Below are 22,620 nucleotides of genomic sequence, written 5' to 3' on the forward strand. Positions count from 1 at the left end.
CTTTCCCACAGGGATCCCCAGGAAAAGATGGAATCCCTGGCGTCCGAGGAGACAAAGGAGATGTTGGCTTCATGGGTCCCCGGGGCCTCAAGGTGGGAAGGGGGCTGGTTTTTTTCCCCCTCATCAGGACCTGATGTTGGAGGGTGAAGTATCTGGGGTCAGAGGTCAGAGGTCACGTATCTGCGGTCAGATGCTGTGGTGTCTAGGGTTGACGTGAGGTGTTATGTCAGAGGTGGGAAGGTCAGAGGTGGGAAGGTCAGAGGTGGAATACCTAAGGGCAGTTCGGAGAGGGTTTTAAGGGTCAGGGGTCATAGGTGAGGTATCTAGGAGGTCACTGTCTCACTTCTTTTTTCTTTCAGGGTGAACGGGGGATTAAGGGAGCCTGTGGCCTCGATGGAGAGAAGGGAGATAAGGTATAGGAGTGATGAGGGATATGGGGGGATGTGGGGTCTATGGGGCCTGCGGACTAAGGCTGACCCCTCCACCTGATCGCTGCAGGGGGAAGCTGGTCCCCCGGGCCGCCCAGGGCTAGCAGGACGCAAAGGAGAGCTGGTGAGTGTGGGGCACCCCTAGAGTGACGAGTGGATGGGTGGGCCAGGAATTGGCTAATGTCTTCTCTCCTCCAGGGGGAGCCCGGTGTCCCAGGCCAGGCAGGGGCCCCTGGGAAGGAGGGCCTGATCGGTCCCAAGGTAAGGGGGTCCTTCCACAGTGGACAGTGGGGTTCAGGATTGGGCAGGGATGGCACGATAAGGTCGTGAAGGTTTTGGGTCAAGGAAGGTTGGGAAAGGTTGGGACACTGCGAGGTGGAGTGGGGCTGGTCCTGAGGTTTCAGGGTGGGTTGGGATCACAATGGGGATTGAGGGTTAGGGGTGGAAGGTGGAGTGACACATGCCTCAGGGCTGAGCGTTAGGGTGGTTGAGGTCAGGGGGAAGTTGGAGGGTCCCTGAAGGGGAAATGGGTGGAGTCAGGGTAGGGGGCGTCACAGTGGGGCGGGGTCGTGGGGATCACGGTGGACTCAGGCTCTTGGCTGGTAGGCCACAGGAAGTCGAGGTGGTGGCCATGGGACCTGGCCACTCATGGGGGCTGAGCTGAGGGAGGCCGAGGCAGAGGGACTCTCATGCTTCTTTCTGTTCCCAGGGTGACAGAGGTTTTGACGGGCAGCCAGGACCCAAGGGTGACCAGGGCGAGAAAGGGGAGCGGGTAAGTGGAGGCTGAGGTCATGGCGAACTGAGGGGCCTGGGGTCTCTGGAAGCTCTGATCGCTGCCCCTGATCTCTCTCTCCCCAGGGACCCCCAGGAGTGGGGGGCTTCCCAGGTCCCAGGGGCAGTGATGGCTCTAGCGGTCCTCCCGGGCCACCTGGCAGCCTTGGTCCCAAAGGCCCTGAAGGGCTTCAGGGTCAGAAGGTGAGAGGCCCTGACTCCTGACCCCTGACCCCTGAACCTCACTGACCCTTCCCCAACCTCCCTGACCTCTGACTCTACAATCCATTCCCCCAATATCCTTGCCCCAACCTCTGAACCTATGGTCCCAAATTGCCTCTCACCCTGCTCACTCAGTCCACTTCTCTGACAGGGTGAGCGAGGTCCCCCTGGAGAGAGCGTGGTGGGTGCCCCCGGGGCCCCTGGAACTCCTGGAGAGAGAGGGGAGCAGGTGAGTGGGAATTCCTGGGCCTGGGGTCAAAGGCTGGGATGTCCGTGAGGTCAGAGGTCACAGCCCAGCCCTATCCATCACACGCAGGGGCGGCCAGGCCCCACGGGGCCCCGCGGTGAGAAGGGAGAAGCTGCGCTGACAGTAAGTGTGTTGGGGGGCGGAGGGGGCCCTGCCTCCTGGTCCCGACCCCCTGGACCCTGGGTCTTGACTCTGCACTGTCCCTCCATGATCCCTGCATCATGTACCCTTTGTTCTTCCATGACCCGTGGGTTCCTTCATTACCCTTGTGGTCTTGGGCTCTTAGGAGGATGACATTCGGGGCCTTGTGCGTCAGGAGATGAGTCAGCATTGCGGTGAGTGGGGTCCAGCCTGGAGTCTCCTGGGTCCCATCCCTACTCCATCCCACACCCCTAGACAGAGGCAGGCAGCACCCCCAGAACGTCCAGGGGGCAAGCAGTCAGGGAGGCGGGTGGAGACAGATGGATACACAAAGTACGGATGTTTCAGGACAGACATGCTGACAGGACTCCCCCAAGTGGAGACTCGGGTAGAGGTGGAGGCACACGTGCTCCTGGGTGCCGAGGATGGCCGTGTGTGGAGGGGCTGGAGGTGTGAGCAGAGCCGGTTCCTCGGGGCCAGATGTGGAGCCGGGGTGAGGGGCGGGGGCTCTGATGGCCCTGGGGGGCGTCAGAGAGTGAAGCTCGTCTCCTTCCGCCTCTGCCTTCTCCCTGTCTCCATTCCTGCGGGCCCCTGACCCTCTCCCTCTCCCTCTCTCTCTCTCTCTCTCTCCCCCTCTCCATCTCTCTCTCGCCTTTGGCTGGCCTGTTCCCATCTTCCCTCTTGCCCTTGGTCTGCTTCTCCCCCTTGCTTTCTTTCTCTCCCTCCGTCTGCTTGCCCTCCTCTCCCCCGCTGTCTGTCACTCTCTTCTCCGTCCCCTCCGTATGTCTCTGCCCGCCGTGAGCCTCTCTCCCTGCCTCTTTCCGCCTCTGTCTCTGTCTCCTGTTCTCTGTTCTCGTCTCTCTCTCTGGCCCCTTCTCTGCCCCCTCCAGCCTGTCAGGGCCAGTATATCGCATCTGGATCACGTGAGTAGTTTTCTGGTATTTTCTGCTCCCGGAACTTGCCTCACGCCAGGCCCTGCTGTGCCCATTGCCTGGGTCGTCTCAGCAGGGGCTTGGCGAGGGCGGCCACCAGGCTGACCCCTGGGCCCCCTGCCCCTGCTCCCGGCTCCAGGACCCCTCCCTAGTTACGCAGCAGACACCGCTGGCCCGCAGCTCCACCCGGTGCCCGTGCTCCGCGTGTCCCATGCGGAGGAGGATGGTGAGGATGGCTGCATCCTGGGGCGCGTGTGGGGCGGGAGCACAGACACACACACACACACACACAGGGCTGCTCGTGTGTGCAGGGCCCACACCGCGTGTGCAGGGGGCACATGCAGGGAGCACGCTTGGGAGGCCAGGGTTGGGCTGCACGAACCTGGCCCCGCAGTGGCCCTGCTCACAGCACCCCCTTACTGTGTGTGCAGGCCAGGTGCCCCCCGAGGACGATGAGTATGAATACTCTGAGTATCCCGTGGAGGAATACCAGGATCCCGCAGCTCCCTGGGATGACGATGGTGAAGAAGGGGGCTGGGCCCAGAGGGGCGTGGGGGGGGCAGGCCGAGCGCACCCCAGCTGACGTCTCCACCCCTGCCCCCGTTACCCCCAGACCCCTGCTCGCTTCCACTGGATGAGGGTTCCTGCAGTGCCTACACCCTGCGCTGGTATCATCGGGCGGGGGCAGCGGGCACGAAGGCCTGTCACCCCTTTGTCTACGGCGGCTGCGGAGGGAACGCCAACCGTTTTGACACCCGGGAGGCCTGTGAGCACCGCTGCCTGCCCCAGGCGGTCCACAGTCAGGGGACAGGTACGAGCGTTCCTCCCATTCCAGTAGGGGCCTGCCCAGATTATGTCCAGGGTCAGGATCTGGGGTCAGAAGCCGCCCCCCGCCCCCCAGACTGGGGGACCTGGGACAGACACCACCTCAGACCAAAGAGCTGATAGAGAAGCCCAACTCTGGGCGGAGTCCCCAGTACGGTACCCCTCGGTGCCCCCTCCCTTAAAGACCTGAGTAAGGACCCCTTTCTGTGGGCAGAGCCCCCACACCCACTGTGCCCCCGGCTCCCCCATCCTCTGCGGCCCTTGCGTTGGGTACGGTTAGACGGCTGAACTCCGCCTGCCCCGCCCAGGTGCTGCCCGGAGCTGAGGTCCAGTTCTGCATCCCCTGGAGGAGTCAGTGTCTCAGCTGGACCCTGCCGTCCCTCCCCCTTGGTGCTAGAGGCCTGTCTGCACGTGAGCGTGCGTGAGCGTGTCCGTTATTTCAGTGACTTGTTCCACGGGTCTCGCCTTCCCCCCAGTGGACAGACCCCCATTGTGGCTGCTGCCTCCCCGGCTGATGACTCAGTGTTGGGGAGGCTTTGGGCAGTGAGCGGAAGTGACTGAATCCAACCCCGCCCCTTGCCCCACGCTAGTGATGACATGGTGCTGATTCTGGGGGGTCATTAAAGCTGCTGTTTTAAAAGGCCCCTGTTGTGACTGTTTGCGGGGGGTGTGGGTGTCAGGGGGGCAGGTTTTCCCTGGGAGGCCCATGCTATCCTGAGTGGGTACAGAGTCCCTCTGTCCAGCCTGCCACTATCCTGTGACCCTCAGTCCCCAACTTGTCCCCAGAAAGAAGCCAGGGTAGGGGCTGAGGGTGTGCCTTCACTGCCCCCCAGGAGAGGATGAATCATGGGTGGGGGGCGGCCTCGAGCTAGAGGACGGGCCCCAGCTCTCAGCCCAGGGGCTGAGGGAGATAAATGGGCCCTGAAGGGGGTGGAAGAGCAGACCAGTACAGAGGAGCACTGCCTGGCACAGCTCACCCCAGAGGAGGCTGCTACTGGTGAGACTGGGGTCAGGGGATGGACAGGACCGTTGGGGTAGAGTGGATCTGGGGTTTGGGTCAGTGGAGGTCTCTGGGCCTGAGGCACCCTGAGACCTCTGGCTACTTCCTTGTCTCAAGGACCCCCATTCCTGCCTTTCTGTGCCCTGGATCTGCGACATGCTTTCTCGCTCAAACCTCAGGCTGCCCTTCGGTCCCTCTGTGTTTCTCTCTGTTTGCATCCTTATTTCCATCACACTGTCCCCTTTCTTCCGTTCTCCCTCTATTCTGCTCCATCCCCTCGGATACATCTCCATCTCTTTCTCCCTCTCCCTGACCTTTCTTGTTCTTGCTCTTCCTCCCTGTCCCCCACCATCTCTCTCTCTCAAATACATCCATATGCAGATATACCTGTGGCTTTCTGTCCCTGGGTCCCTCCATCTCTTTGTCCATCTCTGTCTCTCTGCTTTCCCCATCTGTGTCTGTCCGTGGGCCACAGCTAACCAGAGCCCCTGCCTTGAACCTGTTTTCTCCTTTCAGCCTGACTACATGATGACTAGGTGGGCTCTGCTCACGCTGATGGTCCTGACATTGGGCAGGACCCTGCTTGTCCCAGCAACCCCCACCCCAGGCTTCCAGCTCCTCCTTCAGAAACTTCCCCAGGCCACTGCCTGCCCCGTGACCTCGGAGAGCCCCTCAGCTAGCACCACGGCACCCTCCGCTGCATGGGGCCACCCCAGCCCCGACCCCCACCCTGGCCCCCGCATCGCCCTCTCGCTGGACGTCCCCCTTGGCCTTCTACAGATCTTACTGGAGCAGGCCCGGGCCAGGGCTGCAAGGGAGCAGGCTGCTGCCAATGCCCACATCCTCGCCCAGGTCGGCCGCCGCTGAGCCTGAGGGAGGCGGTCACAAGGATGGAGCCACCCTGGATGGGGCAGCGGCGGAGCTGGACCATACTACATCTGGACATGGCGCATCTGGACTCCACCACATGGAGTCACTGTCATATCAAAGTGCCTCACAGAGTCACAGTGTGTGTGGACAGCATGCACGTTGCCACGCCAGGTTGCCAATGGACTCTAGCCACTCCTAGGAGCCCCCCAGACTTACGGTATATGTCTGGTCATGTCTGGGTCCCACAGTCAAGAGCCTCTGGACACCATCATACAGGGTCTCCGTAATGCCACTTACAGGAACCTCAACACAGGACACCACTGCTGCATCAGAGAGAACCGCCCATCTAAGGCCAGACCCAGAGGTCTGCCCTGCCCCCACGGGTCACCACACAGACAGGTGCTGGTGGAGGTTCCCAGGCAGCACCCACCCCAGACTGATTGGGGCATCTCCAGGCACAGACAGACGCTTGTACGTGGGAGGTCTGTGGCTGTCGCAGCCTTGCATTGTGTGTGTGTGTGGGGGGGATGTACACGCATGGGTGGCCACATCTCTGTGTATCTGATGGCTGTCTGTGCATGTGAACAAGGCGTGGGCCTGTGAGAGGGCTGGGAGGAATGGGAGCCTGTCCCCCAAATCTGCATAAAGCATGCTCAGCACACACCCAGGCACTGTCTTACCCACACCCCTGCGTACCCAGGCTCTACCCTTGCACACACATGGCTCAGGGGAGAAGGGAGCTCAGGCTGACGGGGCCTCTGGCTCCTTTACTCAACAGTCCTGAGCCTCAGTTTTCCAAGCCTCTGTTTTCTCCTTCCTAGAGCCGAGTGATGCCACCGCGCTTCTTTTGAGCACGGAGTGATGTAATAATGTACATGAAGGTTCCCGCTGGCAAAAAAAGCGCTCAATAAACATAGTGACTGGAGAATGGGCTAGACAAGAATCACACAGTCATGTGCCCCCAGGCAGTGAGCGGCTCCTCTAACCCCCTTCCCCCGCCCCGATTCACTGACCTGTCCTTGGTGTGGAAGGCTGCAGGTTTGGCCTAATCTCCCAACCTCATCTCCATGGCGGGTTTGGAGATGAGACCCAGCCTCCTGGAGCGTGTGGTCAGGCTTGCCAGCAGATGGGGCAGGAACTGTGGGTAGTGTAGACGACTCCGGCTGGAGATGAGAGCAGACACTGGGTCCTAGCTGGAGAGAAAGTTAGCACTGTCGGAAGTGTGGCCGCCGGGGGTGCTGGGGACGGGGGTGGAGGGGGGCACTGACCGAGATCTCACAGTTGTCAGCAGCCCTGGGGGGCGGGCCCAAGGCGGGGCGGAGAGGCGGAGCCACGGTGGGGGCGGCGCTCTCCGGAGCCTTGAGGGCGGGGCCGCCCCAATCCCGGCCGCAGGGGGCGGCGGCCCGGGCCAGTTCGGGAGCAGGATGAACAGAGGTATGGAAGGAGGCAGCTCCCCGACGGAACCCGGGTCAGGGAGCAGGAGACGGGGTAGGCGCCGGGCAGGGTGGAGAGGGTGGGCGGACTGGGAAAAGACCTGGGCGAAGTGGAGGTGGTGTTAGATGGGGGTGTGAGAGCTTTGGGGTCTCTCTGGGATTAGGGGTGCTCTGAGGGGGCATCGGTCTGTCAGTGGCAGGAAGGGGGGGCACTGGCGCCTCATCGGGGAGAGGGAGCTGGGCCAAGGGGGGAACTATAAATAGCTGCTTCCTCCAGCCCAGGGGGAGGGACAACCCGCTGGAGCTGCCCCAGGGCCTCCCGCTCTGCCCTTTGCTGGCCTCCAAGGGGTCATACTTGTCCAGGTCCCCCCTCAGGGGTCATACCAGCTTGGGAAGGCTCAGAGGCTCATTTGGGAAGCTTCTCATACGGTGCGACTTTAGCCTTTAAACGAGTATTTCTAGGGCAACTACTGTGTGCCTTGTATGGGTCCTGAGCTGCTCTAAGCACCTACTGTGTGCTCTGCCCCAACCACAAACCTCTCTGAGCACCTCGGACTGTGTGCCCTGGCTGGCCCTGAGGCACTCTGAGCACCTACTGTGTGCCCTGTGCCAGGCGGGAATCAGCAAGTGCAGACCAGGGCTGCTTGGTTGGAACCTCACACCTTGTGTGAGTTTGGCTCCCAGGGAGACACGGGATGATCCTTGGCTAGAAATGGCCAGAGCCATTGGGACTCCTGGGAACTCCCCAACCTCCCAGTGGCCGCAGAGAGGAGAGGAGGAGGGAATAAAGGGGGAGGGAGGCAGCAGAGAGCAGCAGGTCTCACTGCCGCCGGCCTGGGCGCAGGGCTTGGTAGTGCATGTTCACGCGTGGCTGTGTGCACACCATGCATTTGTGGACTGGTGTGTGGGTCTGTGTAGGATGCACTGAGGTCCCTAGACCTTTCTGCTGCAAAGGTTGGCATGGTGGTTGGGCCAGGACTGGCCAGCGGATATGGGGACTGGGAAGAGTTTGAGGACTGAAGATTGAGGACATCCCGCAGCTTGGAGCCTGGGACACCAGGAGGAGGTCCAGTGGTCAGTGCACAGAAGCCCTCCGGCACAGGCCAGGCAGGGTCACAGGCGGGGTGGGGGCTGAGCAGGATGGATGTGTTCACATGCAACATCCCAGCACACCTCCCACCCCTGGGCCAGGAGAGCTGGCTCACTCTGGGATGGACCCAAGGAGGGCAAGCCACAGGGGCCAGTTATTCTATTGGACATCTGCTGATGCTGAGGGAGCAGAAAGCTAGGAGAGCATTTCCGTGCAGGGGACGTGCAAGAGCGTAGGTATGGAGGTGGGACGTGTGGGTATAGTACACTGCGTGTGGGAGGTGAGGTTTGTAAGGGCTGCCAGTTGAGCTGAGTCCATCCTGCATGGTGGGCAGGCAACTCTGTGACTCTCAGCCCTTCTCCCCTTCCTCAGTTTCCTATGTGAGAAGTGGAGCCACAGCAGGGGAGATGGGGAATATCCTCAGAGCAGATGTTGACCCTGGCCATGGGGAGGGGCTCCAGGCTCCTCCTGCTGTTGACAAGTGGCCTCGCCCTGGATATGGGGACTTGGGAGGGAGTGTCTGAGTCAACCCAGAGTGGGACTGTTTGGGGAAGAGTGGGAGGTACAGAATCACTGCTTCCCTGAGAAGCCAGACTCAGACTTCTGGATAATGGAGTTAGCTTCCCAGACCTGCTCCTGGTCTCCTGCTCGGCCCTGGCTGTCCCCGATCCCCAACCTTTGACTAACATTCCAAGAGGGCCAGGGAGGAGAATGGCAGGTCTGAGAAGGTGCGGGATGTCTGTGGATGTTAGAGGTAGACTCTGCAATGAGTGCTGCGGGTTGGATAGAGTGTGAGTGTGTGGTGACAAGGTCTCTGAGGCTAGTGTGGCCCCAGGATGGCCTTGGTAGTGGCCAGGAGACAAACAGGAGGGCTGACTGTGTCAGGAACAGCATGAGTGACTTTGGAGAAGTAGGAAGTGGGTGGGAGGTCACCAGGGGCATGCCACTCATCAGGACCTGCCCATGGGTGTGCCCGCTGCTGGGCATGAGGCGGGGAGGGAGGTGGATGGTGGACACTGAAGAGGGAGGCTGAAAAAGAGAGGAAGTGGTTGAGTCGGTCTGAGGCAGGGAATTCCCTGGGGAGGCAGCTTGAGCTGCTTCCAGGGAGGGTCTGTGTGGGCTTCTAGCACATGGACTTCCTTAACCTTCCCTCCCTGTGAAACAAGAGAGACATCTGCATCAGTCATCTCAAAGGTCCTTGCCAGGCTCTGAAGGGCTGGGTGGGGACTCGGGGGACTGACTCAAGGCAGGAGTGTGGCAAGCTGGGCAGAGGAAGCCGCGCTGCCCCTGTGGTGCACTGGGTGGAGTCTTTGCTCCATGCCCCGGCCCCTGGGTCCCGGCCGGGCACACAGTCAGCAGAGAGGCCTTGCGGATGCAGTGGTCCTGCCAGGGGGTGTGGTGGAGGACATCGCTAGAGGGCAGTGTGACTCATCCTGGAGCCCTGTCAGCTAAGGCCTTGGAAGAAAGTGTACAAAGCTTAAGAGGCTGGGCTGAGGAGACAGAGGAGTTAGGGCTGGAGAGAAGAAGCCAGGTGCTCCTGAACCTCTGGGTCTCTCCCCTGCCTCTTGCCTCCACTGCATATTTAGAGACAGGAGGGAGATAAGAAACATAATAAATGATAGCATTACTGGGCTTTAAAACGGATTTCTCAGACACTGACACTTTTTTTTTTTTGACACTGACACATTTAATCCATACCAGAATCTTGTCCTTGATGACAGTACATACTCTATTTTCCTGATGAAGAGGCAGAGGCTCATTAAAGAACAAATGTATAAACTTAATGATGTAAAATTTAGTTGGTAAAAATGACGTCCTAGAAGGAAAAGGAAGATACTGTCCTTGGATGAGTCCCCTGGGAGCTTGGTCCTACTCACCTGCTCCAGGTGGGCTGGGGTTTAACCCGAGCTCCCCAGCAGCTAAGGCAAAGAGAGAAACACGGTCAGTTTTGAGATTTGTTCTGTCTCCCTGTCCATGAGATAAAGGGGCTTTTTTCAACGTGGTTGAGCAGGTTGTTCCTGTGTGCAGTGGAGAGTCCCGGGCCCCGGAGGGTCGGGGCGCAAGGCCAGAGGGAGAGTTGACAGCCGTGCCAGTGGGCTGGTGACCAGTCACGCAGGGGCCTCCAGGTTGTTCCTGACCAAATTCTGGGGGTCACGCAGACTTGCCCCAACCCATGCAAACCCCTTCTTCTGAGGGTCCTGAGGTCACGGAGAACGGGAACCGCGTGTTCTAGGGGCACGCTGGGGAGTCCAGGGCGAGGCGGTGGGTGAGGCGTTTGCAGATCAGCGTCGGGTGTGCGGGGCTCTGGCATCCAGGGCGGGGCCTGTACCATCTGAGCCCGGAACCTGTGGTGAGCTGGGCATGCGCGTCCTCCATCCTGGCATTAAGGGCGGGCCCGCTGGGTCCCAAACGGGCACTCGGGAGAGCTGGGCATGCGTGGTCGGACGCCAGGCCCTCCTCGGTTGGGGTGGAGCCTACTCGACCTGGGGCGGGGCCTGTGGGGAATGGGACCGGCGTCAACGCAGCTCTGGGAGGGGCGGGGCTGAGGGGCGGGGCCTCGAGTGGCCCGAGGTGGCCAGGCAGCTGGGTTGGCAGCAGCGCAGTCGGACTCATCCAAGCCCCAGGATGGCGTCCCCACGGGAACTGACCCAGAACCCCCTGAAGAAGATCTGGATGCCGTACAGCAATGGACGGCCCGCTCTGCACGCCTGCCAGCGCGGTGGTGAGGCGGGGTCCGCGGGCAAGGGGGGAAGGCAGTGCACGGGGATGGGTATTGATCTCATATGCACAGATGCGAACCGGAGACATGTGAGGCTGCCGCGGCCGGTGGCAGGGAAGCAGGAACAGGTGTGAAGCCTCGGACAGGTGTGGCAGAGCAGGAGGTGGGTACAGGTGTGTGGCGTCTCCGCTCAGCGGGGCTGCGTCTGGCCGCCATCACCTAGGGAAGGGCGCGGGACCCTTGGCACACCACTCTGTCCCCACTGTCTCAGGCCGCGGGGAGGACTCGGAGCCTCGGTCCTACCCTCTCCGCGGGCCAGAGAGTGTGGGCCGAATGGTCAGACTGGGATCTGCCTCTGTGTTGGCACTAGGAGAATCGCTTGGTCTCTCTGAGCGCAGAACTTTCAAAGCCGCCTGAGTGGGAGGAAATCTCATCTCTGGGCCTGAAAACGAGTTTTTGGAGCAATTTCAGGAAAGTGCCGATGTGTTCAGGAGAGAGACAGTGAGACCACTTTGTTATATGGGCCTGTCTTTGTGTCTGTGGGTGTGCAAGCGTCCAGGTGGGGTTGTGGATGAGTGGTAAAACTGGAGGGTGGAAACATCTAGAAGATATGCTGGAAAATCATAGAATTGTTAAGGGGCTCACGTTCCCCTGGGTCCTAGGTGTTTATTCCATTTCATTGATCGCCTGCTTGTCCTTAAATGAGTCTGCAACTTCTTTTTTTATTACCAGGAAAAACAAAGATTTATTTTAAGAGTTGCTGAAACATTATAATGAATTTGCAAGTTGGCAGGGTCCTCAGAGAACATCTAGTCCAGGTCCTGATACCTATTGGGAAATGGAGGTCAGGAGATGGTGTTACATGTTGGGCTATCCCTGCCTCCTGACCTCTGCTTGGGAGCGACAGAAGAGAGAGTGCTGTTGCTTGTTTTGCTTTCAGGCTGGCCTGGGGGCCTTGGCCTTGACCAGGATGTGACACCACCTGGAGGAGGAGTGTGTGTGTCTCTTAGTACGCTATTGGTCCTGGTAGGGGTGGCCATGGCTGGGGCTTTGATCAGACATTCTGGTGGGTCCTGGGCTCTGATTTTTATGTCAGTGATCCTGCCGAAACTGTGATCCTGCCTTTAGCTCTGGGGCCATGGCTTTCCAGTCAATATTCAGTCCTAAGGGACCATGGCTTCACCCTAGCCAACCCTCCTTCCAGACTTTTCTGGAGGTGTGGAGGGCCAAGGCCCCTTTCTCTTGTGCTTCAAGTCAGTCTGTGTTAGGGCTGTGCTGCCCTGACTTGGTGGGTGCCCTCTGCTGTTACATAAAGGAAAGGAGTGAGAAGGTGGACTTTGGAGGCAAGAGCACTCAGACTGTGTCGTGGCTCTGCTGGGTGACCTTGGGCACAGAGCTGACCCTGCAGGTCTCAGCTTCCTTATCTCTTGGATGGAGACAGTCAACAGCCTCGCACTGTGAGCCTCTTGATAAGTGTTTGATAAGTGGTAGCAGTTACTTTAGTATTTTGTCACCACCCTTCTTTTTTTGCTTCTCCATTCCTCACCCTCAAGGAATGAAGCATCAGCGAACAGCTCCGTGCCAACCCCCTTTCAGGTAGCAAAGGAGCTGAGGCCCCATGGGAGGGAACTTGCCAGGTCTCACGGCCCCTGGGGGCAGGCCTGTATTTCTCCAGCTCTGGGTATGCAACTAAAATGTGGCTCTGGCCTGAACACAGAGGCTTGTGCCCTGACACTGCCTCAGGGTGTTGCAGTGGGTGGGACTGTGAGCTGACCTGGCACAAGAGGCCAAAGATGAGACCTGCAGATGGTACGGCGGTTTGGGCCCCAGGCTAGGGTCCCAGAGTTCATAGCAAGGAGGGAGCAAGCGGTGAATGAGCATGGAGACAGCATCTTAGGTCTCAAGTTCTCATTCATGCAGCATTTTACCCTCGCTGGGTGGGCTTCTAACTAGGTTGGAGGACCACAAGGACAGGTGGGAACCTGAGGTTGGGGTGGGTGGACGCTGACTTGATCACAGGGCTTTACAGAGAAGAGGATGTAGGGGTCCACCACTAGACTTCGCTGTGTGGTGGGTTGTCTTTGGGGTCTAGTCCAGTTCCTCAGGACACCAGAGGCTGGTTGGCGGGGGGATGTCCCTGCCTCTTCCCACTCTCTGCTAGCAATTCTGCCTCCTTTTCATAAATCCAAAGCTACACAGAAAGGCCTAAAAGCTGTTACCTTTCTGTTCATTGACCTGGAGGAGCTCTGGGGGCAGATGGGGTAGGAGATGGGGACGTGCCTCGGGGAACACGGCAAAAAGGGCAGTATTTGATAGCCTTTCTTAGCCAAAAGTTGGCAAGACTTCCTGGCTAAGGACACAACTGATGTGTGCACAGGCCAGTAGGACAGATGACTTTCGATCCCCTCCGAACAGGACCGTGATGCCAGTTTGCTTTGTTTTAGAGAACTCTCCCTTCCTCAGCCCAGCTCAAGGCAGTGGGAGCAGATACAGGTCAGGACTCAGTTCTGGAACCTCCTCCAAGGACTTGAGGCTGCCCCCGTGGAGACACCACCAGATGGTAGTCACTGGCCAGCACCACGCTTGTCTCAGTCTCCTGGCTCCTTGGGCTCTGGTGGCCTTGAGTACGTTTACAGATAATTTACAGGAACTTGCGAGAAAAGCTGACTTGCATATTTTCAGATTTCCTTCCGCACATGCCCTGTGTTCTAAACTGTGTGTTCTGCTGTCCTCTTGCTCAACATCAAGGTCCTGAGGGCCTGGACCTGAGCTCCAGCAGCAGGCACCAGCTCTCCTGGTCTGCCCGCCCTTGCCCTCGGTTCAAGTGTGTTTCCTCCGTGGGGGGCCTCGGTTTGCAATTTCTCTATTGCTTGGACGTCCCTGGTGTTCTGCTGTTGCAAGCAGGGCTCTTGTGAACACACTTGTACTTTGCTTTTTCTTTTTGAGTATTTGCTAGGGATCTTATCTTGAGGAACAGAGGTGATAGGTAGTTTATGGCTCTGGTGTTGTGCCCAGCCCTGACTTGCTGTTCTGCCCGCCCACCATGGCTGTGTAGGTGGCCGGGGGGCAGAGGAGAGGAATGCTGTCGCCAAAAGTGTGTGAAGAGGCCAGGGACGTCCCTGGGGAGATGGAAGCTGTGAAGAGGGTATGCGGAACCCTAGCCCTGAGGTCATGGGAGAGCCCCTCAGGGAGCCATGGGAAGGGGTGGGACAGATAACTTTCGGTCCCCTCCGAACAGGACCGTGATGCCAGTTTGCTTTGTTTTAAAGAACTCTCCCTTCCCCAGCCTGGTCCAAGGCAATGGGAGCAAATACAGGTCAGGACTCAGTTCTGGAACCCCCTCCAGGGACTTGAGGCTGCCCCCATGGAGACACCACCAGATGGTAGTCACTGGCCAGCACCACGCTTGCCTCAGCCTCCTGGCTCCTTGGTCATCAGAGGCACCAGGGTGGGTGCAGGTTCCCCCCACCCCGTAGTGAGTAGCTGATGGTATTGCCCTCCGGTTGCTTGGGAGCCAGCCGGGTAGGAATTGTGCAAACAGCCCAGGTTCCAGCAGCATGGGGCTGGCCCTCAGGATGCAGGGCCTTGCCTAACTAGTTTTTCTCTCGCCTTAGCCAGTGCTGAGGTTTTTCTGCAAGTTTCCTCACTCTCGCTCACCATCAGCGGGTCCCCTCCCCCTCGCTCCTGGGACTCACAGTTTGGGTCCCATTTGCCCAAAGGTATTGCATTGGAGCAGCTGAGAGCTTCCCACTGGCAAGCAGGGCCCTTTACTTCTCTTCAGGGCCTGCCTGGGGACAAACAGATGCCTCTTCACCCCAAGTCCCAAGGGCGGTCTTGAGGTGCATGTTGTTCCCTAGCCGGGCAGGCTGCCAAGGCCAGGCACAGGACACAGTTTCCTGGAAGTGCTCTGGCTCTTAAATAGGGCGAATGTTAGACCTCGCGGAGGGATTATCATCCTGTCTTACAGATGACGATACTGAGGCTCGGGCTTCCCAAGTGGTGCTAGTGTTAAAGAACTCACCTGCCAATGCAAGAGACATCGGAGACATGGGTTCGATCCCTGGATTGGGAAGATCCCCTGGAGGAGGGCATGGCAACCCACTCCAGTATTCTTGCCTGGAGAATCCCATGGACAGAGAAGCCTGGTAGGCTATGGTCCATAGGGTTGCAAAGAGTTAGATACGACTGAGTGACTAAGCACTCACTCACACACGCACACACGCATGCACACTCAGGCTCAGAGTTGACAGTAAGTGTCAGAGTTAGGAACTCAGGCCTGACTGACTCTGACCACTGCCTCTGCACTCTGGCTCCAGTGAGGGTGACAAGTTGAAGGGTGGGGCCCGGCATTTGCAGAGCGTGTGGGCAAAGGAGGGGCAGTGACAAGTCCCCACATCTGTCCATGTGTCTGTCTGCTGTGGTTTCACCTGGCCCAGGCCCTGAGGATGATGAAAGGGAGGCTTCCTGAGGCAAGACCACGCTGAAAACTGAGTTGGATCGCGCGAGGTTGGCACTTATGCCACCTTGGTGTCCGTCGTAGTGGCCAGGGCTTGGCAGGCTGGGTCCAGACTCTTCCCTGCCTCCAGTCTCAGCAGCTTCTTTCTGGTGCACTGATCTGGTGGCACGTGGAGTGGCAGTGGGTGGCTCTCAGACAGACCACCCTTGTGGGTATTGGCCTGTGTCTCTGGTCTCAGAGACCCCTTGTGGCCCTCACCCTGGTGGATTTTGAGGTGCCTCCCTGTCCCTCCTTGCCCACAAGGTTTGAGCACCCAACTCTGCCAGACCTTGGGTTCCTAAATGACTCAGACACTGCAAGGCTGCTTCCCCACTGAGTGATGGGCTGTGGAGAGCAGACTGGTTTGGGTTGAGGGAGAGCACGCACCGGGTGGGCATGCGGGTGCCTTGAAGGAAGGACTCACTGCAGAAGCAGCTTCCAGGCTTTGTAGATGAGAAATCCACCCCTCCCCCCACCCACCCTGGGATGCGGAAGCAGTGATACTGTGCAAGCAGGAATGCTGAATGACTCTTGGGGTGGGGGTGCGGGTTCCTGGATGACAGACGGGCATCGGCTTTGTCCTGCCTGCTAGGGGAATTCCCCCGTGGTGTTTCTCCAGGCCTGTGGCAGCTCCAGCTTTGTATCTGGTGGTGCACGGCAGGTAAGGTCTGGTGAGATCCCATGGATTCTGACAGGCCTGGGGAATGGTGCATGCCAGCCTTGGTTAGAGACCCCCACCCCAGAGTCTGGGGGTCCTCGGGAAGCTCTCTGCTGCCAGGAGCTTGGAAAGACACATCAGAGGCCAGTCCTGTACCCTGAGGCAGAGGAACCCTGGGCAGAGAGGCAGGGGTGCCCTGGGAGGGGTCCAGGTCTCGTGGGACACTGTTTCTTGCCTTTCAGTTTGCATGACCAACTGCCCAACGCTCATTGTCATGGTGGGACTGCCTGCCAGGGGCAAGACCTACATCTCCAAGAAGCTGACTCGCTACCTGAACTGGATTGGCGTACCCACTCGGGGTGAGACTCAGCCTCGGCTTCCCAAGTGGGGCTTGGGGTCTCAGTGGGGGAGGAGTGAGAAGGCTGGGCTGCAGTGGAGCCAGAGGGGTGGGTCAAGGTCGGGTGTTGGGAAGGGATGCTGTTGTGTGACAGCTGAGCCTCTCCTTTCCCCCAGAGTTCAACGTGGGCCAGTATCGCCGGGACATGGTCAAGACCTACAAATCTTTTGAGTTTTTCCTTCCAGACAACGAAGAGGGCCTGAAAATCAGGAAGTGAGTGTGTGTCTATGGGTGTTTATGGAGAAGGCCCCGGAGCCCAGTTGCTGGTGATGACCAAGCTGTTCCCTGAGCCCGGGGCCTTGCCCTGCCCCGTGAGCTGGTTTCTTGGCATCTCAGGCTGTGGTGGGGGTGGGGATATGATGGGCTTGGGAACAGAGGGAAAGGATATGTGGCCACAGGGTGGCTTGCCCTGCCCTGCCTTGCTATCTCTGGGAGGGGAGCTAGGGCTTTGGGGAGGTGGTAGAGGCTTAGCCAGGGCAGGTCTGCATAGAGGCTATATTCACTTATCCCAGGCTGATCACGAGGGTGGGCTCTGGTAGGGAGGGGAGCTCAAAGTGAAGCAGAGATTCCAGTCTCATAGGTGGGGCAGAGTGGGACTGGCATCACTTCCTGCCACCTTCTTTTACAGACAGAAAGTTCAGACCCAGGACCTTTCCTCCCTAGCCCCAGGGTAAGCCCCTGCTGATCCAGGGAGGATGTTTGCTACATGTTCCTTGGCATGTGAGGGAGGCTTTCCCTTGTCTCTCAGTGTTGCTGGGTGACAGGATGGTGACAGGATGGAAAGTTGTGTATGACACCCACTCCCCTCCTCCATTCAGCCGGGAACTCAGGGCTTTCTGCAGGCTAACTGAGCACCAGCTGTGGTCTGAGTTGCTGTGCTGTGCCCTTCTCGGCAGGTGTCAGCTGAGGGGTCAGGAAGTGTCCTGCCCTTGCTCTGGGCTCAGCCACTGTGCGAGGGCTTTTAGCGGAGGCTGGCCTAGCTCTAGTGGGTCAATGGAACGCCAGGCCCGAAGCCACCGGCTGTTGCTGCGGTTTGCCTGCTCCTTCTCTGGCCACCAGGGGGCAGGAGTTCCCCATCATGGGGCTTGGCCAATCAGGTTCTCTACTCTTGGGTCAATGGAGCCGGGCCGCTGCTGCATCAAGAAGGGAAGGGGAGTCTGACACTCAGGCCTCTGGGGCCAAATTGGGAGCAAAACTCGAGGGTGGGCCCTCTGGTGATAATGACAAAAGGGAGGGGACTGATGCTTGAACCTATGGTGTGCTGGGTGTGTGATACCCATTGGCCGCCCCGCCCCTGCCGATTTTACAGATGAGGAAATTGAGGCTCAGGGGGTCTCATACAAGATACCAAGTAACTTCACAGAGCCCAGAATTAGGTCTAAGCCCCTGTTTCACTATAAACTGTCCTGTCCATCATTCCCAATTCACATTACCCAGTTTGTAGATCAAAGGTTGCATCAAGTGCAAATTCTATACTCGTCTCAAGCTGTGGGCACTCATTAGTTGCTTTGATCTTCCCTACAGTGGGTTGTGGTGCCTCCCTCCCCCAGATGCTGAGACTGAGGTCAGAAGCGGTGGTATTGTCTGGGATCACTCAGGGTTTGATTTGAAGCCAGGCCTGTCTGATCCAGAGTGTTTGTGGGCAGAATAAGGAAGCTAGCACATTCCCAGAGCTTGTTGGGCATTCTGCTCAGACTGCCTATTGAAGGTAGGAATTGGGTTTAATTCTCATGGTGAAACCCGGACTCAGAAGTTAGGGAGTTAGTCCAAGATCACCCAGTGGGAACAGAGGACCTAGCAGTAGAAGCTGGGGGCAGGTTCACGTGTGCCGCTCTGTAGGCACAGCCTCTGGCTGTTTCTAGGAACTCTCCCTTGTGTTTCCAAAGCCTGGGTCTGGCCCCTGCACCAGGGCCCCATTTCCCATTAACCAGCCCCAGATGTCCCATGGATAATTGGCAAAATAGAAGGATCAGACTTTTTAAAAATGGGAAACCTAGGAAGAGAAGCCTACATTTCCCAGAGACACAGGTTTGTACACATTGTTGAGGTTCCTGGAACTACACAATGTGAAGGTCTGAACCTGACGCTGGGCACAGTGGAAGGTCTAGAAGAGGGCATGCATATCTATGTGTGTGTGTGCAGGTGCTCCCTCTTTATATACACGTCGGTATGTGCTTAAATACACACCAAGCGCACTCGTATACCTGCACAGAGTCACATACTGCAGGAGGGTGTGTGCACACACCTTATGTACAATGCATGTAGGTGTTCACACACGTGCATATCCTCTGTGTGCATGCTTGGACATATAAAAACCTATAATTGTGCACACTAGTGTGTGCACAGACCTACCCCATGTGCACATGAATATGTTTAATCATAACTATACCTTTTCTTTTTTTTTAACTCTACCTTTTCAGTCACATGGGCTTAGGGACACCAGGATGTTCTCTCTGACACCGACGTGTCCACCAGTTCAGTTCAATTCTGACCCTTTCTAAATGGCATTAGCATCAGTCAGTTCCCACAAGTTAAGGGCTCAGTCCCTCAAAATTGACCCCACTTCACACACCAGTAACAAGTCTCAGGGCCCAGCACCATCACACCCTACCAGCACCTCATCTTTTCAACCTGGAAGTGCTTTGATTCTCATCATTCATCTTCAGCACCCACCTCCTTTCCTGGAGGGTGGTGGTTAGGACTAAAGGTTCCTCATCACTTTCTGTGACCAGCCCAGTGCTGAGGCTGTCTAGGGGCCCCACCCTGAATCACTTCATTAGCATCAACTCAGGTGTGATTGGAAGAGGCTCCTTGTGAATGACAAAAATCACTTCTGTCACTTAGGGAATTCCAAGGGTTTTAGGAGCTCTGCCAAGAACCCTAGACAGAGACCAGATATATTTAATCATACCGCAGAGACCCCATCTGCGTGTGCACAACTGCACCCCTAGGGAATGCTCACAGCTGCTCACTAACGACTCACCTGTCACATACCCACCCACATGCACGTGTGTGCCCACCCACACTCATACCCACAGGGGCTCCCAGGCTGTTCCCCCCCGAATCTCCACCTGGACCCCTTGATGCCTCCTACTAGATGTAGCCTCAGCCAGAGGAGCCCCCAGAGATCATAGCCTGGACATGGGGCTCTGCATGTGGGTGGCCAGAAATGGCCCTAGCCATGCCGAGACTGCAGAAATGTGTCTCAGAGGGCTTCAAGGAGCTCCGGTTCTTTATGTCTCAGCACAGAAAGAATTCTGTGATTCGTTAGAATAGGACACTTGTGAGGCTTGGTGGGCAGGTAGGCGGGAGGGTCTGCTCCCAGAATTTAGTGGGTGAAGGATACACGAGGACCCAGAAAGGTCAGAAGGCAGCATGAGAGCAGAGCTTCTTCCAATGAGCTGGACTCAGTTCTGCCCCCACTTTTCTCGTGATCCCAGCATTCTGGTCAGCCTCTGTGGCCACTCTTGGGCACACCGCACAGTCAGTGTATTGGTGCACTTGGGGTTTACATACAAAATTCCAAGACTGAACAAACAGGAGATCTAATTTTACTCTTACATCAAAAAACAAACAGGAGACCTAATTTTACTTACATCAAAAAAAAGTATAGGTAATAGTGTTTGGGAGGAAAAATTTTTCCTTCTTGCCTTCTAGGTTCTTTGGCTGGTCTAGTAGTTAAATCGACAATGACACGAATTAACAAGGCAGAAAAAAGTTTAATAGCACCTATGTCTCCTGCGTACATGGGAGAGGCCTAAGATACCTTAGTACCTTAATACACCTTAAATACCATCTTCAGCTAAAAAGAAGGTGCTGGGGGGTGAGGAGTCAGAGGACGTTATCAGGAAAGGCTCAGTGAATTAGGGTAAAGTTTTTATGCAGATTTGAATCTATGCCTTCAGGGAAGCCCTCACCTTAAAAACCTTCTTCGGCTAAAGAGAAGGGAAGACATTGAGGGTGAGGAGTCAGGGGAAGTTACCAGAACAGCTCACTGAACAAGGGTAAGGTTGTTACTCAGATTTAAATCTATGCCTTCAGGGAATTCCCTTGTGGTCCAGTGGTTAAGCTTCCGACCACAGGACCACTGTGGGACCCTTGTCGGGGCCAATTTGATCCCTGATCCATCAGGGAACTAAGATTCCACAAGCTACATGGAGCTGCCTAAATAAATCAATCAATGTATGCCTTTAGCATTGATAAAGAGTTTCCAGAGAGATAAGGTCATCTCCTTCCTCCTGGTTCAGCAAGGGAGACTCCCTTACAAATGGAGGTTTCCTTTATATTTGTAAATGTCTCTTAAAAAAGGGATCTTCCTGACCCGGGGATTGAGCCCATGTCACCTGCATTTTAGGCAGATTCTTTATCATCTGAGCCGCTATGGAAGCCCTAAAAAGAAAAAGGAAAAAAAAGGGGTGGGGGGGGTAAGCTGTTCTTTTTAACTTTTTATTTTGTATTGGGATATAGACAATTAACATACAATGTTGTGATAGTTTCAGGTGAACACCAAAGGGACTCAGCCATACATATACATGTAAAAAAAGGATAACTGACTCATGTTTTCTGAGCTTCTGCTGCGTCTGCAGTTCCTTAAAAATAATCAGCCTGAAATAATCCTTCTGCCAAAGATTTATTTTGGGGCGGCACATTCTGCTCCACTGCATAGATAAAAGGTCAAAGTGATTTATCTATCTTTGGACCTTGTAGGAGAAATGGATAATGTTAGAAAGATCCTTATACGTGGCAATCCACTTTGGAGCAATGAACAAAACGGCTGAGGTGTTCTGAGGACAGAGAGTGTAGTCAGTGGTCAGTCGTGGTGAGGGTTTTGCTTTTCAGAGCATCTGTGGGCATGGGTCCAAGAGGCAGAGACACAGCACCCTCCTCCAGAAGGGGTCATTTGGGGAGTTCTCGGTCCACTGAAGGAAATGTACAACTTAAAATTTGAGAGTTGTGTTTTATTCGGTGAGCAACACTGAGGACTTGGGAATTCCCTGGCAGTCCAGTGGTTAGGACCCTGCACTCTCACTGCTGAGGGCCCAGGTTCAGTCTCTGGTCGGGGAAGTAAATCTCACAGGCTGCACAGCATAGCCAAATAAACTGAGGACTTAAGCCCTGAAGACAGCCTCTCAGATAGCTCTGAGGGACTGCTCCCAGAAGTAAGGAAGGTTCCAGGACTTATAGGAGTTTTAGGGACAAAAACCAGGTAGGCTGCAACATCAAAAGAGTCTGTTAATTAAAGAACACAGACATCTCAAGTTAAGGAACCTAGAGCTTTTGATTGAATGGAAAGAGGCAAGAGCCTGGGCTCATTGAAGTCATCCTTTTGATATGCATTTCAGCTATCTGTGGCCAGTTTCCTGTTTTCCTTTCTTGAGTCCCCCTCAAGGTATACATTTGGGGGCTGCTATGACAGCTGAGCCTTGAGGCCTGCAACATCCTTTGTTTGGTGATAAGGCAGGTGGCCTCCTTGGTCCACATTTCCCTTCTAGGAAAGAAAATTGAACCTGAAGCTTAATCCTGCCTTTTAAGCTAGAGGCCAGCAATATTGTCTGTTCTCCCACTGCTAGCTTCCTTGCCCAACACACACACAAGGAAGTATCTGGTTTTCAAAGTGCTTTGTTGATAATCAAGGGAAATGTAAGACACTTAGAAGTTCTGAAGTTGGCAAAATGGCAGCCTGGATTTGTATCTGATGAGATGAAAGAAGAAAGTAGAGAAACATGATATCTCAAAAAGTGTTCCTGGACTTCCCTGGTGGCCCAGTGGTTAAGACTCTACCTTCCAATGCAGGGGACCCAGGTTTGATCCCTGGTCTGAGAAGATTCCACATGCCATGGAGAAATTAAGCTGGTGTACCACAACTATTTAGCCTGTGCTCCGCAACAAGAGAGAAGCCTTTGATCACCACGACTAGAGAAAAGCCTGAGCTGTAACACAGGCCCAGCACAGCCAAAAATAAATAAATATGTATATTTTAAAAAGTATTCCTGATGGCCAGGAGCGCATAGCCTTCTACCTACAGGAGCAGGGTTACCAAATACTGGCAATCTTCCCAAGGAAAGAGAAGTCTTGAGAGAAGGGGCCCCAGGGGCTGCCCCCTCTCCTGGTCGGCACAGCATGTTTCCCTGGCCTACTGCCCCGCAGCAGCCAGTCAGGTTCTCGGCTGACCTCTGTGTTCTTTTCTGAAGGCAGTGTGCGCTGACAGCCCTCCGAGACGTTCGGCGGTTCCTTAGTGAGGAGGGGGGACATGTGGCGGTGAGTATGACACGCTGGCAGCATCTGGGAGTGACACCTACTTCTACCCCCTTACTTACCAGGCGTCTGGAGGGGAAGGTAGGGGACGTGCAGCCCTAGACACTCCTGGGTGCCAGCCGCCGGGAGGAAGCCTG

The 22,620-nt window shown here is 56.4% G+C and overlaps 3 protein-coding genes across 6 annotated transcripts in view; all 3 read left to right on the forward strand.

Moving 5' to 3' along the window:
• COL7A1 (collagen type VII alpha 1 chain) overlaps positions 1-4,209 on the forward strand; it is a 30,156-nt gene extending 25,947 nt beyond the window's left edge. Inside the window, exons 105-118 of the mRNA XM_020916119.2 lie at positions 12-92; positions 360-413; positions 499-552; positions 627-689; positions 1,138-1,200; positions 1,287-1,403; positions 1,573-1,650; positions 1,738-1,791; positions 1,955-2,003; positions 2,700-2,732; positions 2,881-2,967; positions 3,173-3,262; positions 3,355-3,552; positions 3,875-4,209. Coding sequence (XP_020771778.2) covers positions 12-92; positions 360-413; positions 499-552; positions 627-689; positions 1,138-1,200; positions 1,287-1,403; positions 1,573-1,650; positions 1,738-1,791; positions 1,955-2,003; positions 2,700-2,732; positions 2,881-2,967; positions 3,173-3,262; positions 3,355-3,552; positions 3,875-3,891 — 1,038 coding nt within the window. The 3' untranslated portion in view covers positions 3,892-4,209. The remainder of the gene's footprint in view (positions 1-11; positions 93-359; positions 414-498; positions 553-626; positions 690-1,137; positions 1,201-1,286; positions 1,404-1,572; positions 1,651-1,737; positions 1,792-1,954; positions 2,004-2,699; positions 2,733-2,880; positions 2,968-3,172; positions 3,263-3,354; positions 3,553-3,874) is intronic.
• Positions 4,210-4,609: 400 nt separating this feature from the next.
• On the forward strand, positions 4,610-5,433 carry UCN2 (urocortin 2). The gene has a single exon (XM_020916116.2). The coding sequence runs from the start codon at positions 4,723-4,725 to the stop codon at positions 5,431-5,433; it is 711 nt and encodes a 236-aa protein (XP_020771775.2). The 5' UTR covers positions 4,610-4,722.
• A 1,362-nt stretch (positions 5,434-6,795) lies between these two features.
• The window catches only part of PFKFB4 (6-phosphofructo-2-kinase/fructose-2,6-biphosphatase 4), a 39,751-nt gene continuing 23,926 nt past the window's right edge, over positions 6,796-22,620 (forward strand). Inside the window, exons 1-4 of one of the 4 annotated variants that reach the window (XM_020915881.2) lie at positions 6,796-6,870; positions 16,074-16,190; positions 16,345-16,441; positions 22,420-22,486. In XM_020915881.2, coding sequence (XP_020771540.1) covers positions 6,861-6,870; positions 16,074-16,190; positions 16,345-16,441; positions 22,420-22,486 — 291 coding nt within the window. In that variant the 5' untranslated portion in view covers positions 6,796-6,860. Of the gene's footprint in view, positions 6,925-10,513; positions 10,682-10,776; positions 10,842-16,073; positions 16,191-16,344; positions 16,442-22,419; positions 22,487-22,620 lie in introns of those variants that run through there. The other 3 variants (XM_020915880.2, XM_020915879.2, XM_070456122.1) reach the window with 3 other exon arrangements.

The sequence above is a fragment of the Odocoileus virginianus genome, chromosome 26, assembly GCF_023699985.2.
Source record: "Odocoileus virginianus isolate 20LAN1187 ecotype Illinois chromosome 26, Ovbor_1.2, whole genome shotgun sequence".
Lineage (NCBI taxonomy): Eukaryota > Metazoa > Chordata > Mammalia > Artiodactyla > Cervidae > Odocoileus > Odocoileus virginianus.

Excerpts from the sequence above, each read along its gene's own strand:
- UCN2 (XM_020916116.2), top strand. The coding sequence starts at position 4,723 with ATGCTTTCTCGCTCAAACCTCAGGCTGCCCTTCGGTCCCTCTGTGTTT.